The 15,121-nt window shown below is 47.7% G+C and overlaps 1 protein-coding gene across 2 annotated transcripts in view; it reads right to left on the bottom strand.

The window, feature by feature from the left end:
• Window positions 1-1,785: 1,785 nt before the first annotated feature.
• Window positions 1,786-15,121, bottom strand: part of CS (citrate synthase) — a 39,012-nt gene continuing 25,676 nt past the window's right edge. For both annotated transcript variants that reach the window (XM_083490166.1, XM_083490165.1), the window contains exons 4-11: window positions 12,705-12,770; window positions 12,468-12,599; window positions 12,035-12,223; window positions 9,129-9,328; window positions 6,752-6,881; window positions 6,537-6,638; window positions 5,012-5,221; window positions 1,786-3,312 (exon numbers count right to left, since the gene is read on the bottom strand). In XM_083490166.1, coding sequence (XP_083346292.1) covers window positions 3,142-3,312; window positions 5,012-5,221; window positions 6,537-6,638; window positions 6,752-6,881; window positions 9,129-9,328; window positions 12,035-12,223; window positions 12,468-12,599; window positions 12,705-12,770 — 1,200 coding nt within the window. In that variant the 3' untranslated portion in view covers window positions 1,786-3,141. The remainder of the gene's footprint in view (window positions 3,313-5,011; window positions 5,222-6,536; window positions 6,639-6,751; window positions 6,882-9,128; window positions 9,329-12,034; window positions 12,224-12,467; window positions 12,600-12,704; window positions 12,771-15,121) is intronic.

Genomic DNA, 15,121 nt, shown 5'->3' with positions numbered 1-15,121 from the left:
GCATCAAGGAAGTCGTTTTCACCTTGGAGCTATTGCCTCTGCAATTGCCCAGTACAGGAAGAATACATACCTGCTGAGTGGTTTGCCTCGCCACTGCCATCCAAAACTGGAATACCGACAATTCAAAATGCCCTGTTCCAGATGATGCTCTGAAGTAGTGATTGTACAACAGAGTTTATTGAACGAGCATATACAAAAGGGACAAAAATGAAGACAAATAGGAGGAACCTTGGGGTTATTCCTTTGGGTTTGTGATAAGTAGCTGCAGAGGAAGCAGCAACTTCAAATTAGGATATGAAACAGTGTAAGTAAAAAGTTAAGTGGAGCAGCTCCATCCCACTGACCACCCCAAACCAACAGACACACACACACACACACACACACACACAGCTTGTGTTTGCTGTCACGGGGACTTTTGGAGTTCATAGAGTTGGAAGAGACCACAAGGGCCATCGAGTCCAACCCCCTGCCAAGCAGGAAACACCATCAGAGCACTCCTGACATATGGTTGTCCAGCCTCTGCTTAAAGACCTCCAAAGAAGGAGACTCCACCACACTCCTTGGCAGCAAATTCCACTGTCGAACAGCTCTTACTGTCAGGAAGTTCTTCCTAATGTTTAGGTGGAATCTTCTTTCTTGTAGTTTGGATCCATTGCTCCGTGTCCGCTTCTCTGGAGCAGCAGAAAACAACCTTTCTCCCTCCTCTATGCGACATCCTTTTATATATTTGAACATGGCTATCATATCACCCCTTAACCTCCTCTTCTCCAGGCTAAACATGCCCAGCTCCCTTAGCCGTTCCTCATAAGGCATCGTTTCCAGGCCTTTGACCATTTTGGTTGCCCTCCTCTGGACACGTTCCAGTTTGTCAGTGTCCTTCTTGAACTGTGGTGCCCAGAACTGGACACAGTACTCCAGGTGAGGTCTGACCAGAGCAGAATACAGTGGCACTATTACTTCCCTTGATCTAGATGCTATGCTCCTATTGATGCAGCTCAGAATTGCATTGGCTTTTTTAGCTGCCGCTTCACACTGTTTGCTCATGTCAAGTTTGTGGTCAACCAAGACTCCTAGATCCTTTTCACATGTACTGCTCTCAAGCCAGGTGTCCCCCATCTTGTATTTGTGCCTCTCATTTTTTTTGCCCAAGTGCAATACTTTACATTTCTCCCTGTTAAAGTTCATCTTGTTTGTTTTGGCCCAGTTCTCTAATCTGTCAAGGTCGTTTTGAAGTGTGATCCTGTCCTCTGGGGTGTTAGCCACCCCTCCCAGTTTGGTGTCATCTGCAAATTTGATCAGGATGCCCTTGAGTCCATCATCCAAGTCGTTGATAAAGATGTTGATAAAGAGTTGCCAATGTGTACCTCAGGGGTCAGCAAACGTTTTCAGCGGGGGGGCCGGTCCACTGTCCCTCAGACCTTGTGGGGGCCGGACTATATTTTGGGGAGGGGGGAATGAACGAATTCCTATGCCCCACAAATAACCCAGAGATGCATTTTAAATAAAAGGACACATTCTACTCATGTAAAAACACGCTGATTCCCGGACTGTCCATGGGTCAGATTTAGAAGGCGATTGGGCCGGATCCGGCCCCCGGGCCTTAGTTTGCCTACCTGTAAAGAAGCTCTGGTTGTTCTGTTCCTTTAGAATTTTGCGTTTCCAGTATGCTAAGCAAACTATGATGTCTGGAAAGAATTGGGTGTGTGGGGGCGCAAACAGTCACTGGAAGCAATAGTTCAAAGGGCTGCAGGCCCCACTGATACATAGGGACAGACTCCAATACTGTAACTTGTTAATAAAAACATTTATTTTGCAGTTTGTACAGAACCACCTGAAGTTTGCAACGGAACGCTGATGCTTACACAGCTGTTGACACTGTGCCTTCAACTTAAGATTGGGGTTTTTCTTTCCTTTTTTTTGTTTGTGGTTTTAGGACAAAAAAGGGTTTCACACAAACACACAGAGAAAAAACAAACATTGGTAGGAGTGTATGAAGTCCTTTCTAGAGAGGAAGGGAGGCCAGGAGACAGGCTCCATTCTTTTCACCTATCACTGCGCTCTCAAGGTGTGGCCAGCCAATTTAGCGCCACACGGCAATGCTATTAAAAGCTGCCCTTTTGGAAACGTTACCAATACCTTCTTTGCTATTGAGACACCCTCAACCCACCTTTTCAGTACCCACAGCACCAACACTCAAGTCAAAACTAAAAATGGGATGGGGAGGTCACTTGCTTCAAACACGCTGCTCTCATCTCCTCTGGCCAAAGAGGAGAGAGGCAAGGAGGTTTTTGTTCCTGGCAGATTAAGTTTCTTGAGAGTCTTATCTTTGGGAACAAAGCAGCATCTCACAGAAGATCAGGGGTTTTTTTTGGGGGGGGGGAGTGGGTTGCCCAGGGGGTTGTGTGCATTAATGCAGGGCAGGACAACCAAGTGCTGTGGTAGCTTTGGGATGGGGAAAGGGAAAGGTCTGTGTTGCCCCTCTTTGGTAGGCAAGGAGGTGAGCTGTACTCACCTTTTTCACCGGAGTGTGACTCAAGTCACAGCCCTACCTGCTCTGTCTTTTAAGAGCACAATTCTGCCGTTTTTGACAGTGGCGGGAGAAGGGTATACAAAAGGGGGTGGCGCTCGGCTGACGGGAAAGAACTGCTTTCCTCTCCAACCCCCTCCTGCCAAAAAGGGAGGGCGTTGTTTCAAATGCAGAACACCCCATCTGTGGAAGGTGGTAAAAAGCAGCGTGTGATATGACATGATTGTTAAAGGGGAAGTATTCTCTGCTCCTGGCCTGCAACCTGGGGCGATAAGAGGGGATGAAAGAGGAGGAGTCTGAGCTGGAAAGAAGCAACATTCTCTCTAGCCGGGGGCATCAACTCAGGTTGGGAAGAGCTGCCCTGCGCTTAGGAATCTAAACTAACTTGAAGGTGGTATTTTAAGGTAGCAGGTGTGGTAGAGGGGGGAGGAGGGGGAGGATAAGTATCTATAAGTTTTATCTGAATTTATCCCATAAATAACCTGAAAAAAATATGCGATGGTCAGTGCCTCTAAGGAAGGATCTTTTCAAGGCCCTTTGAACAAAACACAAAAAAGTCGTATTGTCTCTACCGTTCCCTCGACAGCTAACCCCCTGCCACGTTATCCCTTGCTTTAACCTGACTTTGCGCCCACAAGCACCATCAGCCCATCTGTGCTCATGGATTTGGGTCTCTCCAGAGGGAAGCCAAGCGCTCGGCTCCAGATGAGCTGCGACAGGACGCCAAGAGCTCGAGACACACCAAACAGCACAGTGTAGTAGTTCATCTCCTTCATGCCGTAGTACTGCAGAAAGAAAGAGGTGGTGGTGGTTAGGAGAACAGCCCCAGGGAGGAAAAAGACCACTTACCAGGCATAGAGAACCCTTAAGTAAGTAAATAACTTTATTGTACTAGCCGTTGGCCATGACAAATATAGGGAACCCTTTAGCCCTCTAGGTGTACCTCGGTCCTCAAACGTAATCCGTTCCAGAAGTCCATTTGACTTCTGAAACATTCGAAAACCAAGGCACAGCTTCCGATGGGTGCAGGCGCCCCGGAAACAATAGTCGACAGCCACATTGGATGTTCAGTTTCCGAAAAACATTCGAAAACCGGAACACTTCCTTCCGGTTTTCAGCGTTTGAGAGCCGAAATGTTCGAGTACCAAGGCGTTTGAGAACCAAGGTTCCACTGTATTGGCCATGATGGTTGAGAGTGCTAAAATGGAACCTCCACCTACAGATACAGTATACCTCAAACACTAGGTGTTCAGGAAAACCAGAAGGGCATCACCTTCAAGACCCACCTGTGAGGTTCCTGGGAGGCACTGGGGGACACACACAAACCTGACTGGTCATTGTCATAATCTATATTGTATATTGCTCTGAGGGGCCTCACAGGAAGAGATTAAGAAAAAAACAAAACTGAATGCTGATAGATCTGACCCAGCAAAACAAATGTTCTTACACACAAGAAATAATTCCTGGAAGTGACATGAATCCTACAGCCCTTGCAAAACAACTTTTTTTGTTGTTCCAAGAGGGCAGAAGAGGAAAGTTTGTTTTCAGTCACTTCCTTTAAAAAATTGCTGAAATTAGAAGGGTGGGGGATAGGGCAAAGCACTCTGATTCTTTGTCTCATACCAGCCAAAACATTTCAGGTTTGCCCACCCCAAATCCCAGCCGTTTAGGAATTCTGCCTCATGCTATTCCTATACTATGGTTGGATATAATAGCATCTGCAAAGCCTCCTAAGCCACCGCTAGAGGGAGGCACACCACCACCTTGCCTGGCTTCTGCAAGTGTAGGAGTTCAAATGGTGAATGGCATACAATTACCAAGGGTTCCACAACTAGCTTATTGGCTATGGCAAAACAAGCATCCCCAGGCAATTATTGCCCTTCCCCTACTATGCAGAGCTATGTGGGAATGTCGGCCACATTCTAGAACACTGTGCAAATCAACAGCTGAGTCAAAGCTTCCTACTTCACAAATTGAGTGCAAAAAGGTGCTTCAGGTTGCACCTCTCAACTATGTTTTTCAAACCCTGCTTTTATCCTTCCCTTATATTATGGGCTGGATGCAACTAAACAGTTGCACTAGCAGGAGCCAGTGCAACAAATTCTCAAAACCACAACAGCTTCAAAACTATTTTTTTAAAAAACCCTCATCCTTTAAAGATACTTATCACAAGATTCCCTGCACCTATTGGTCTGAATATGGTGGGTTCCATCCATTTCTGGCCAAAAGTGTAAGTTTTAGGCAGTGCTAAATCTTCCCCCGTGCAAGGTGAGATGATCCTGTTTCAGACCCAAGGCAAAGTGTGATACTAATCCGGGCTCTATTTGAGCCCGCAAGGCGAGTTCCCAGGGAAATATTTCCCCAGTGCTCAGTCCTAAGAAAGGTGCTTGCAGGGCCCAGATTCTAGCAGGCACCTTTAGCTGAGAAAGTCCAGGGCTTCTGTCTCCGCCCTCAAGAGGGTTGCCAAAGGTATAGTTAGCTCACCTGCAGAAGGACCCCACTATGTGCGTCCACATTGGGCCAGGGATTCTTGGCCTTGCCCTGTTCCAGCAGCACATTAGGGACAATCTTGTATAGCTGCGCCACCAGCTTGAAGAGGGGATCTTTGGGAAGGTGCTTGAGCGCAAATTCTCTCTGGCAGGTGTAGCGAGGGTCCGTCTTCCTCAGCACTGCGTGGCCATAGCCAGGAACCACCTGCAACATGAGACGTTGACAGAACCTTGTGGGTGGTACCCAATATGATGTGCAAAGGGGTTAACAGGCAGGTACTCAGCCCCCTTCATAGTTGCCGGCATCCACACCTTGATCGGTGGGTTTTCACACAGTGCCACCACTACCCCTGATTTCTCACCTTCCCCCACTATCCTGCCTGTGGGACTCTTCAGGCAGTTCCCACCAGCTCGCAATCATTTTTAACACTGACCTGTTTTAACAAGCCCTAGAGCAGTCTAAGTTTTTAAATCAATTTTTATTAAAGGTTTCCAACATAAAATACAGTAAGAGCCAAACTAATCTAGAGAGATAAGAAAAAAGCAAGAATAAGAGAAGGAAGAAAATAAAGAAGAGAAGAAGAGAAAGTGAATACCAAGTCCTCCATCACTGTATCTTAACTCTTATTGCACATACAGAAGAGGAAACCCTCCCAGCTCTCACCTGGGAGCTTCCTCCTCTTCCCCCAGCCCTACAGCAGTTTAAAGCTTGTGGAATGAGATCATGATTGGAAATTGTGTGTGTGTGAAATATATATTTGCACACAGACAGCAAGAGAAAATCTAGGCGGCCATATCCATTTTCTGTGCAGCTTCATCCTGGCAACTGTCTCCTGGCTGGTTTCTAGGAGGAGTGCCCTATTGGCCCATAGCATGGACTGACGTGAAGTCCTTGTTTGTCTTCTCCCATTGTTGATGACTCCCAGCACCTGACTTCCTGTTTTTGCTCCCCATTTCTATGCCAAGTGAGACTACAAAGGCACTGGGAATCCACTAGCTAGTACATCAATGCCTTTCTTCTGCAGCTAATTCACGTGCTTCACTTCCCAGCGGCTGCTGAAGAAGAACTGGGGGATAATTACGCATCCTTAAAATACATTTAGGCCACTCCTTGTGGTCCTGTAATCAACATGGTGGAGGGGGAAGATACTCCTTTCTAACACAGAACAGGACATGAGTTGCTATTCTAAGAGTCCCCACACTGAATTGATAAAATAGGACAGGGGAAAGGCACCAGGGCTGTGGGAAGTGCAGGAAAAAGAAGAATGAATACTTTAGACAGAATTCCTCTTCCTGAGAAGCTCAGCTTAAAAAGCAAAACAAAAACCGAAATATGGCTGCGCATATATGCTTTTGTGGAGTTTACAAGTTGAAATCCCATAAGCCAGTGTGGTCGCTCTGTGCCCCCCCCACCCCATTTTATAACAGACCTCACTGCAACCTAAATCTCTACAGTTTCCTCCCAACTGCACCCCCTCCCTCCGTTGCCCCATTAAGGCTTTGATGCCGCCAACACTCACCCTGCCAGAGTTCAAAGTATTCCAGATGAAATCCCTCAGTTTCGTGTCGGACACATCCTCACCCAGCTCCTTCTGCAAGTTCGTCAACCATACCAGCACTTCCTGCAAAAAGCCCGCGAGATTTGCTGATAATGTGCAAGAACAGGGAGGGCTCCCTAAGCGCTCTCCGCCAAATTCAAGATTTGCCAGCACTGCTCGGCAATGCAGCCCCCTACCTGATTTGCAAGACCGTGGAGTGGGCCAGCCAGACCATTCATGGCTGCAGCAAAAGCCAGGTAAGGGTCGGAGAGGGCACTGCCCACTAGGTGACTGGTATGGGCACTGACATTACCACCCTCGTGGTCACTGCAGAAAACAAAGGGGGAGGGGAGAAATCAGCAGGGAACAAGGAAGCTTAGAGTGCACAGCAAGCAGACTGAAATGAAGTTCTGTATGCATTTGGCCAATGGTTAATAAATTAAGATTCTCACCAACATTTCTTCCTGAACAGAAAAGATGACACACATAATATTCCAGAAGTACAATAGCAGTTACAATGAATTCATTTTATGATCGTCATATGCAAGCATGAAAGATGTTCACGAAAGCGGCTTTCTCAGCACACTCAGATAGCTCTGTCAATAGCGCATGAGACTCTCAACGTCAGGGTTGTGTGTTCAAGCCCCACATTGGGCAAAAAGATTCCTGCACTGCAGGGGGTTGGACTAGATGACCCAACGGAGTCCCTTCCAACTCTACAATTCTACAGCCCCAACACACCACAGCTGCAAGAAACAACCTACCGGGGCGAAAGTAACATTACCCTTGTAACATGTAGCTCCCAATTGAGGGTTAAACAAAAGTTAGGGTTCTCTGCCACTAGAGGGAGCCGCTTAAGAGAACATTCAGGGGTCAGCAAACTTTTTCAGCAGGGGGCCTGTCCACTGTCCGTCAGACCTTGTCGGGGGGCCGGACTATATTTTGAAAAAAATAATCATGAATGAATTCCTCTGCCCCACAAATAACCCAGAGATGCATTTTAAATAAAAGGACACATTCTGCTCATGTAAAAACACACTGATTCCCGGACAGGATTTTGAAGGCAATTGGGCCACATCCGGCCCCTGGGCCTTAGTTTGCCTACCCCTGGAACATATGAAGTCATATTAACCCAACTAGCAACAGGATTTCAGGCAGAGGCCTCTCAGTTGGGCTGATGGAATGGGACCAACTGCTGGGTCACAGTTTGACCTAACAGCAGCAGGAGTAGCAGCATACAAACATATGGTAAAAAGAAGATTTAGAAATGGGACACCAAATTCACGTTTGGGTTAAAGGTGGGTTAAATATTGAAGCCTACTGCTTTAACAGAATATTCCATGGATTGAAGTTGGGACGTTATACATGGAAACTCTAACCCCTGAACTATGCACCCAGCTCCCTGCACATCTCAATTGTCGCAAAAGGCTACAGATTATATCAGATGCTTAAGTGCTATGCCTGTTGGCAATAAAACCACTGTCAACTAGAGAAAAAAGGTGAGTGCCGACAAACTGAAGCTCAAGCCAGATAAGACTGGGGCACTGTTAGTGGGTGGTTGGACGAATGGGAAGTTACATTCCCTTTGAAGGAGCTTGGAGGTACTCCTGGATCCTTTGCTGTCGCTTGATGCTCAAGTGGCCTCAGAGGCATGGACAATCTTCCATCAGCTTCGGCTGGCGGCCCAGCTACGCCCTTACCTAGACAGCCTAACTATTGCTGTCTATGCCCTGGTAACCTCTAGGTTAGATTATTGCAATGCGTTATACATAGGGCTGCCCCTGAAGGCAGTTCAGAAACTTCAGCTGGTGTAGAATTCGGCAGCCAGCTTGCTCACTGGGGCAAGGCGGTTTGAGATTACTGTATTTTTCACTCTATAAGACGAACTTAAAAATAAGGGGAAATGTGTGTGCATCTTATGGAGCAAATGCAGGCTCCATGGCTTCAGCGAAAGCAACGCGAAGCCTCCGGAGCACAGTGTGCAGCTATCCCATAAGCCAGGACAGCCAGCGGGATCGCTGCACTGCGATTCTGCTGGCTGTCCTGGCTTATGGGATTCAGAATATATTTTTTCTTGTTTTCCTCTTCCAAAAACTAGGTGCGTCTTATGGTCTGGTGCGTATTATAGAGCGAAAAATACGGTATATTGCACAGAGCCTGACCCAACTTCACTGGTTGCTAATCAGTTTCCGGGCCAATTCAAAATGCTGACTTTGACCTATAAAGCCTTAAAGGAGCCCAGGGACCGCCTCTCCTCATATGAATGGACCCTGTGATGGTCATCTGAGGCCCTTCTTTGTGTGCCTCCTCCACAAGAGTGGGCCTTTTCTGCAGTGGCCCCTCGTTTGTGGAACACTCTCCCCAAGAAGGCTTGCTGAGCACCTTCATTATGCTCAAGCGCAGAAAGCATATGGGGGAAATTGCACCAATGCTTAGTGCGCTGGCAGTAATGGATGTATGGGGGAAGGACACAAGTGCTGAACGCACAAAAGCTCAGGCCTCAGTTCTTTCTGTTGCTCCATCAGCTCACAGCTCTTTCAAGCCTCTCTTGTACACAAGACAGGTAAGACTTACCTGTGAATGGTGAGGTAGAGGCGCATGAGTTCAATGAACTCGGGGTCATTATAGCCCAGCATGTTGGTGAAGTTGTGCGACCAGTCTAAGGCGGGATCGATGGCGCCAATGCTGCTGCCTTCACGGTACAGATTGCGGTAAATCTTTGCAGCTATACATGGCAGCTTGGCAATCAAGTCCATGGAGTCCTCATAGATAAACTGCAAGGTACGGAAGGGGAAGGGGAGGTAGAAGTCAGGAACCACTTGTAGGGGGTCTTCCCCCTCCAATCCCGCCAGAGCAGGGACATATGATCTGTTCGCAGGCTACAGCTACAACAGTTAACATGAAGGCTAGAGCGGCTTGTGTACAGTCTGCAACAAGAGTCTTTGTATTCTGCCTTCATGCATGCATCTCATGAGATGAACTCTTAGAGCACAAAAGCAGCTGCGGCTGTAAAATGAAATATACTCATCTGAAAGGTGCCACAAGACTCTGCTACTGTTTGTCCTGAATGTATAACCAGACCTAGGAATGCTGATAAGCACTGCTGCCTATTCTTCCAAGAGTCACATGGGCTTGACTTCCTTCATGGGCTTATAGGCAGGGGACTGGTATCTGAATCACACTCCTGCCACACATTTCTACTCTTTTATAATAACAACTATTACTTCTTATTAGGGACGTGGGTGGTGCTGTGGGTTAAACCACAGAGCCTAGGACTTGCCGATCAGAAGGTCAGCGGTTCGAATCCCCGCAACGGGGGAAGCTCGCCCGTTGCTTGGTCCCTGCTCCTGCCAACCTAGCAGTTTGAAAGCACGTCAAAGTGCAAGTAGATAAATAGGTACCACTCCAGCGGGAAGGTAAATAGGGTTTCCGAGCGCTGCTCTGGCTTGCCAGAAGGGGCTTAGTCATGCTGGCCACATGACCCGGAAGCTGTACGCCGGCTCCCTCGGCCAATAGAGCAAGATGAGCGCTGCAACCCCAGAGTCGGTCACGACTGGACCTAATGGTCAGGGGTCCCTTTACCTTTTTATTATTTCTTATGAGTCACTTTCCACAATAAGTCTCAAAGCAATCTGCCAGCAACTGCAATGTACAAAGCAATTTGTTGGCAATTGCCAGGAGAACTCAATAAACAAATTTAAAAGTGGTATTAATACCAGAACACCCTAGAAACAAATCCCTCCGTCCCCCAATATAGAGATGAGTTTCCCCCCAAAATCATCCAGATAAAATATATAATCAACTGCTGGAGGATTTAACACTCAAATGCCTGGGATCAAAATGATACCAATGGCACTCCATGAGTATTCCACGGAAAAGGACCTGTTCTCTTGTCTAACTGCAGTGCACTGGCTGGGCAGGGGACAAGCAGGTCAAGGTTAATGAACAGCAGAACTACTGCCTCCCCGCATCCCAATTCTTTACCCCTTTACTCCAGACAGCAATGCCTCAGGGCAGATACAGGCCGGCAGAATTGGAACGGGCCAGAGACCAAAGTCTCTTCGCTTCAGTGCCGAGGGTGTGCACACACATTTTAGGTCAGGCCAGAGGCACATGTCACCTTGTTCAAGGTCTCATGTTAAAAAGGCAGCGACTGGGATTCCGCATGGTGAGGACCAAGGTCTGTCTCTCTGTCTTTCTCACACACCTGACTTCTGTCCTTTACCATGCGCTTGAGGATCAGCACGAAACAAAAGCTGAACTGGGCTGGCTCATTTCCAAGTCAAAATACGGCAGCCTTCAGCAAGGCTTGGTCAGGCTTGACACATTAGGTGTCTCTTTTTTCCGGAGCAACTTCCACCTCTAGATGCAGAAGCAGGAAGGACCACGCCCACAGCCCCAAACTCCACAATTTTATCAGCACCTGGCATTAGGAAATCAATCCTAGGACAAAGGGTGTTCAGCAAACCTGGCAGCAGCTTTCCAATCAGTACGCCCAACTCCCCAATATGAGGACCCAAGACAAACCAATGCAGGGATGGGGAAGCTGCAGCCTGCCGGATGTTGATGGACTACAACTCCCATCACCCCTGATCACTGGCCATGCTGGCTGGGGCTGATGGGATTCCAGTGGCATCTGGAAGCCCCAAAGTTCCCCACCACTGGAGTTCTTGGTGTTTGCCATAGCGTTTTGGGGGATTAAGCTGCAGGGCATGGATCATCACCACCCTCTGACAATGAAAGCTTCAGATACATTTCCCCCTAGCCTTTTTAACATTCAGCAAGAATCATCCTGACATTCAAGACCTTATTCTTGCAACACTGAGTGCACGATTTTCAGTTTTCAGCTCACGCAAAGAAGGGACGAGGCTCAGACAACGCAGATTTCTTTACACAGCCATAACCCTATGTTAAGTGTCTATGCTTTGTGCATACAGGTATAAACAGCAAAGCCCATTTTTATGTAGACGATTACAGTGGTGCCCCGCAAGACGAATGCCTCGCAAGACGGAAAACTCGCTAGACGAAAGAGTTTTCCGTTTTGGAGGTGCTTTGCAAAACGAATTTCCTATGGGCTTGCTTCGCAAGACGAAAATGTCTTGCGAGTTCCTGCGGGGTTTTTCCCCTCCCCCCCCTTTTTCTAAGCCGCTAGGCCGCTTATCCGCTTATGTGCTAAGCCGCTAAAAGCCGCTAATAGCGCTAATCCGTCAATGGGCTTGCTTCGCAAGACGAAAAAACCGCTAGACGAAGAGACTCACAGAACGGATTCTTTTCGTCTTGTGAGGCACCACTGTATAATAAACCACCTGCATTTCTGGTACGTAGCTTCAGGACTTCACCTCCAGATGCCATCGATCAGAGGCTACAGAAGAAAATACTTACAGCTTGCCCACCCGCCTCCCCCATTATTTGCTTGCCAAGCCCGCAAAGGGCTCGCACCTCTTCTGCACACGCGAAATGCTTCCCGTCCCCGTGCTTACTTCCCAGTACTTGGTCCGGCTGATTCCCTCTGAGTAGGCACGGGCAAAAGTGCTCTCGCTGTTGAGGGCGGTGACAGCGGCACTCAGTTGTGACATGGGGTGAAGGTTGGTGGGGAAGTTGTCCAGCATGGTCACCACATGAGAAGGCAGCGCGGCTCTTTTGGCCCACTCCCGGGACAGCCAGCTCACCTGAACGGAGAAAACACAAAGCTCTGCCTCAGTAAAAACGAAGGAATCGGTGCTGAGCTGCATGCAGCCTCCCTCTGCCCTTTGCTATCTCCTTCTGCCATGTAGACACCTCAGTGCTTTCCCTGCCTGCTCACAGACACTCACAAAACCCCCCCAGGCTGCATAATGGCATTCAAGGAAGGGCTGAAGGTATCAGCTGCAGCCTCCCATTCAGAGACTACTTCAGCCACTCCTGTCTCCTTACCTGTTCTTGCGAGGGGATCTCTCCTGTCACCAGCAACCAGAACAGCCCTTCGGGCAGGGGCTCTGCGCCTCCGGGGGCTTTGGGCAGCAGCTTCTGGCATTCGGGGATGCTGTAGCCACGGAAACGGATGCCCTGCAGATGTGGCAAAGGCAGATTAAGAGGTATTCATACATCTCCATGGACAGGCTGCACGGCCAGACAGGTATTGTGACTACTACAACCTCAGGCCTCACTTACCTCATCTGGGTCCAGGACTGAGGTCTCGTATATTAGCCCTTTCATGCCTCTCATGCCCCCGTAGATCTAGGGACAAAAGATGCAAGCGGTAAAAAGTTAGGACAGACAAAAGGAAATACTTCTTTGCTAAGTGCATGAGCTATGGAATTTGCTGCTGCAAGGTGTGATAACTTAGGTTCTTCTTTCCCTTAAGCAATTTCACACTTCAAATAGGAGGTATCAAGGTTATCAATGCTAAATACTATCCCTCTGTCCCCACTGGTGCTTTGCACACTTTCTTCCTTTGGTGGTGGTAATGGCACTAGTGAAAAATTGAGTTGGGGGGGGGGCGCTGATAGGCCACCAGGGAAGGCTTATGGGCTAGCAGTTCACCACCCCTGGTTTAAGTTAACCCAAAGTTTCAGCACAGCCCAAAGTTTGCAGCCAGAATAAATTGATACGTTGAACAAAGATTGCATAACAGTCTCAGGTGTACCAGGTGAGGATTCTGGTGCAGAATTGTTTCCAATGCCCTGTTTGGCCAAAATGATAGCTTTATTCCCCACTCCTTGTCACCTCTGTAAGCTCTCGAGAGACCAGGAAGCATAGTGGCAAATCTCCTATAACCTTGGCTCTGGCTTGAATACTTCTTCCCCTTTTGTCAATGGCCTCAAAAACCAGACTGAAGAACAGAGTCCTTTTCAACAACCGTCAAGGCTCAGCTTTCCAGCTGGCACCCAGAAAACCTTGCTACTGTGCACCAAAGCTGGAGGAAGCACCACTTCGCAAACAATTAATTAAATGAACTTCAGATTCAGAAACAAAGCAGGAGATACTAATCAGCACTGCTTAGAGACTAGTGTAATCAGGAAGCTGATTTGGCATCTAAACACTAGAGAAAGCCTTGGTACCGCAAACAATGAACTAGTAATGTGACCTCATTGCTTTAACAGCAGTTGGGCTCTCTTTGGCATTTTCTCTTAATGAAATGTTACCTTTATGTCAGCTACCTTGCAAGGGGCTAGGAATGAAGCCCTCCAGACTTGCTCACAAGGGCTGCATCATCTAGGACAGAGCTTTCCAAACTGTGTGTTGCAACAAGTTAGTGTGTTGGTTGAAGTGTGTAGGTGTGTCACACAATAGGTGTCCGTTATCTCTTATAAGGTTTGTTTAACCTCCAGTTTGCTAGTAAAACTAACTGTCATGAAATGATGCACGTCTAAAAAGTTGGTCACCAACATGCAAAGTTTGAAAAGCTCTGATCTAGGAGATACCACAGCTTTGAGGCAGAGTTGCCAACCCTTGTGCCCAGTGATTTTTTAATAGAATAGGTGCCGCTACTCACCATGAAGTTGTTACAGCAAGTGCCACCCTTTTTTTGCAGTGAGTACATATATTCACAGTTTGGACCACTGCACTAGGAGGATCCATGCTCACTATACCTCACTTCAAACTCAGAAGGCTAACAACTCAACAACAAATATTCAATTGCTTCCATAATAAAAACATGGCTACTTGAGAAATGAAGTAGATCAGTGGTATCCACACTTTTTTCAAAGAGGGCCAGATTTGATGAAGTGAAGGGCCGCAAGGGCCGACCAAAGTTGTTGAGGCTTTTTAGTATTTTACCCTGGGAAATAAACTGCCACAGGGGTCAGATTCAACTGACCAGCAGGCCGGGTTAGGCCCCTGAAATAGACATGCCTGAAGTAGACCATTTTTTTATCTAAACCACGTACTATCTACTCAAACTGACAGCAGTTCTTCAAGGTCCCAGGCAGAGGTCATTTCTAGTTCTGTTTCTTGACAGCCTTTAGCTTGAGATGCCAAGAGCTTATTCTGGAGTTGTCACCAGAACATGCATCTTGTCTTTGACCCATATCCCTTTATTCACCGACTGTTCTTCCTCCTCCTCCTTTAAAAAGTGCTCTAGTGTCACTAATATCCTCAAACCCTGCTGATGCTTTGCCATGCCCTAAGTCTCATGGGTGGAATTCAATGCAGTGCTAAGTGAGGTATGCGTGCCAGTGTGGTGTAGTGGTTAAGAGCGGTAGACTCATAATCTGGTGAACCGGGTTCGCGTCTCCGCTCCTCCACATGCAGCTGCTGGGTGACCTTGGGCCAGTCACATTTCTTTGAAGTCTCTCAGCCCCACTCACCTCACAGAGTGTTTGTTGTGGGGGAGGAAGAGAAAGGAGAATGTTAGCCGCTTTGAGACTCCTTAAAGGGAGTGAAAGGCGGGATATCAAATCCAAACTCTTCTTCACAATGGGTCCCACTCATGCAACTTGACTCTCCCCCCCTTCCCTGTGCACCCCCCTAAAGCTGTACTGAGGGGTTCCCCTAACCATCCAGAGCAGATTTAGAGGGCACAGGGAGAAGATGGGGTTGAAATCCTGTTGCAGAAGCAGACCTCTGCTCTGTGCACACAGCAACCT

The sequence above is a fragment of the Podarcis liolepis genome (genome assembly GCF_965112155.1).
Source record: "Podarcis liolepis genome assembly, chromosome: 2".
NCBI classification, from domain to species: Eukaryota; Metazoa; Chordata; class Lepidosauria; order Squamata; family Lacertidae; genus Podarcis; species Podarcis liolepis.
Note: the sequence above shows the minus strand (reverse complement) of the source record. Positions and strands in the feature narration are given on the sequence as shown.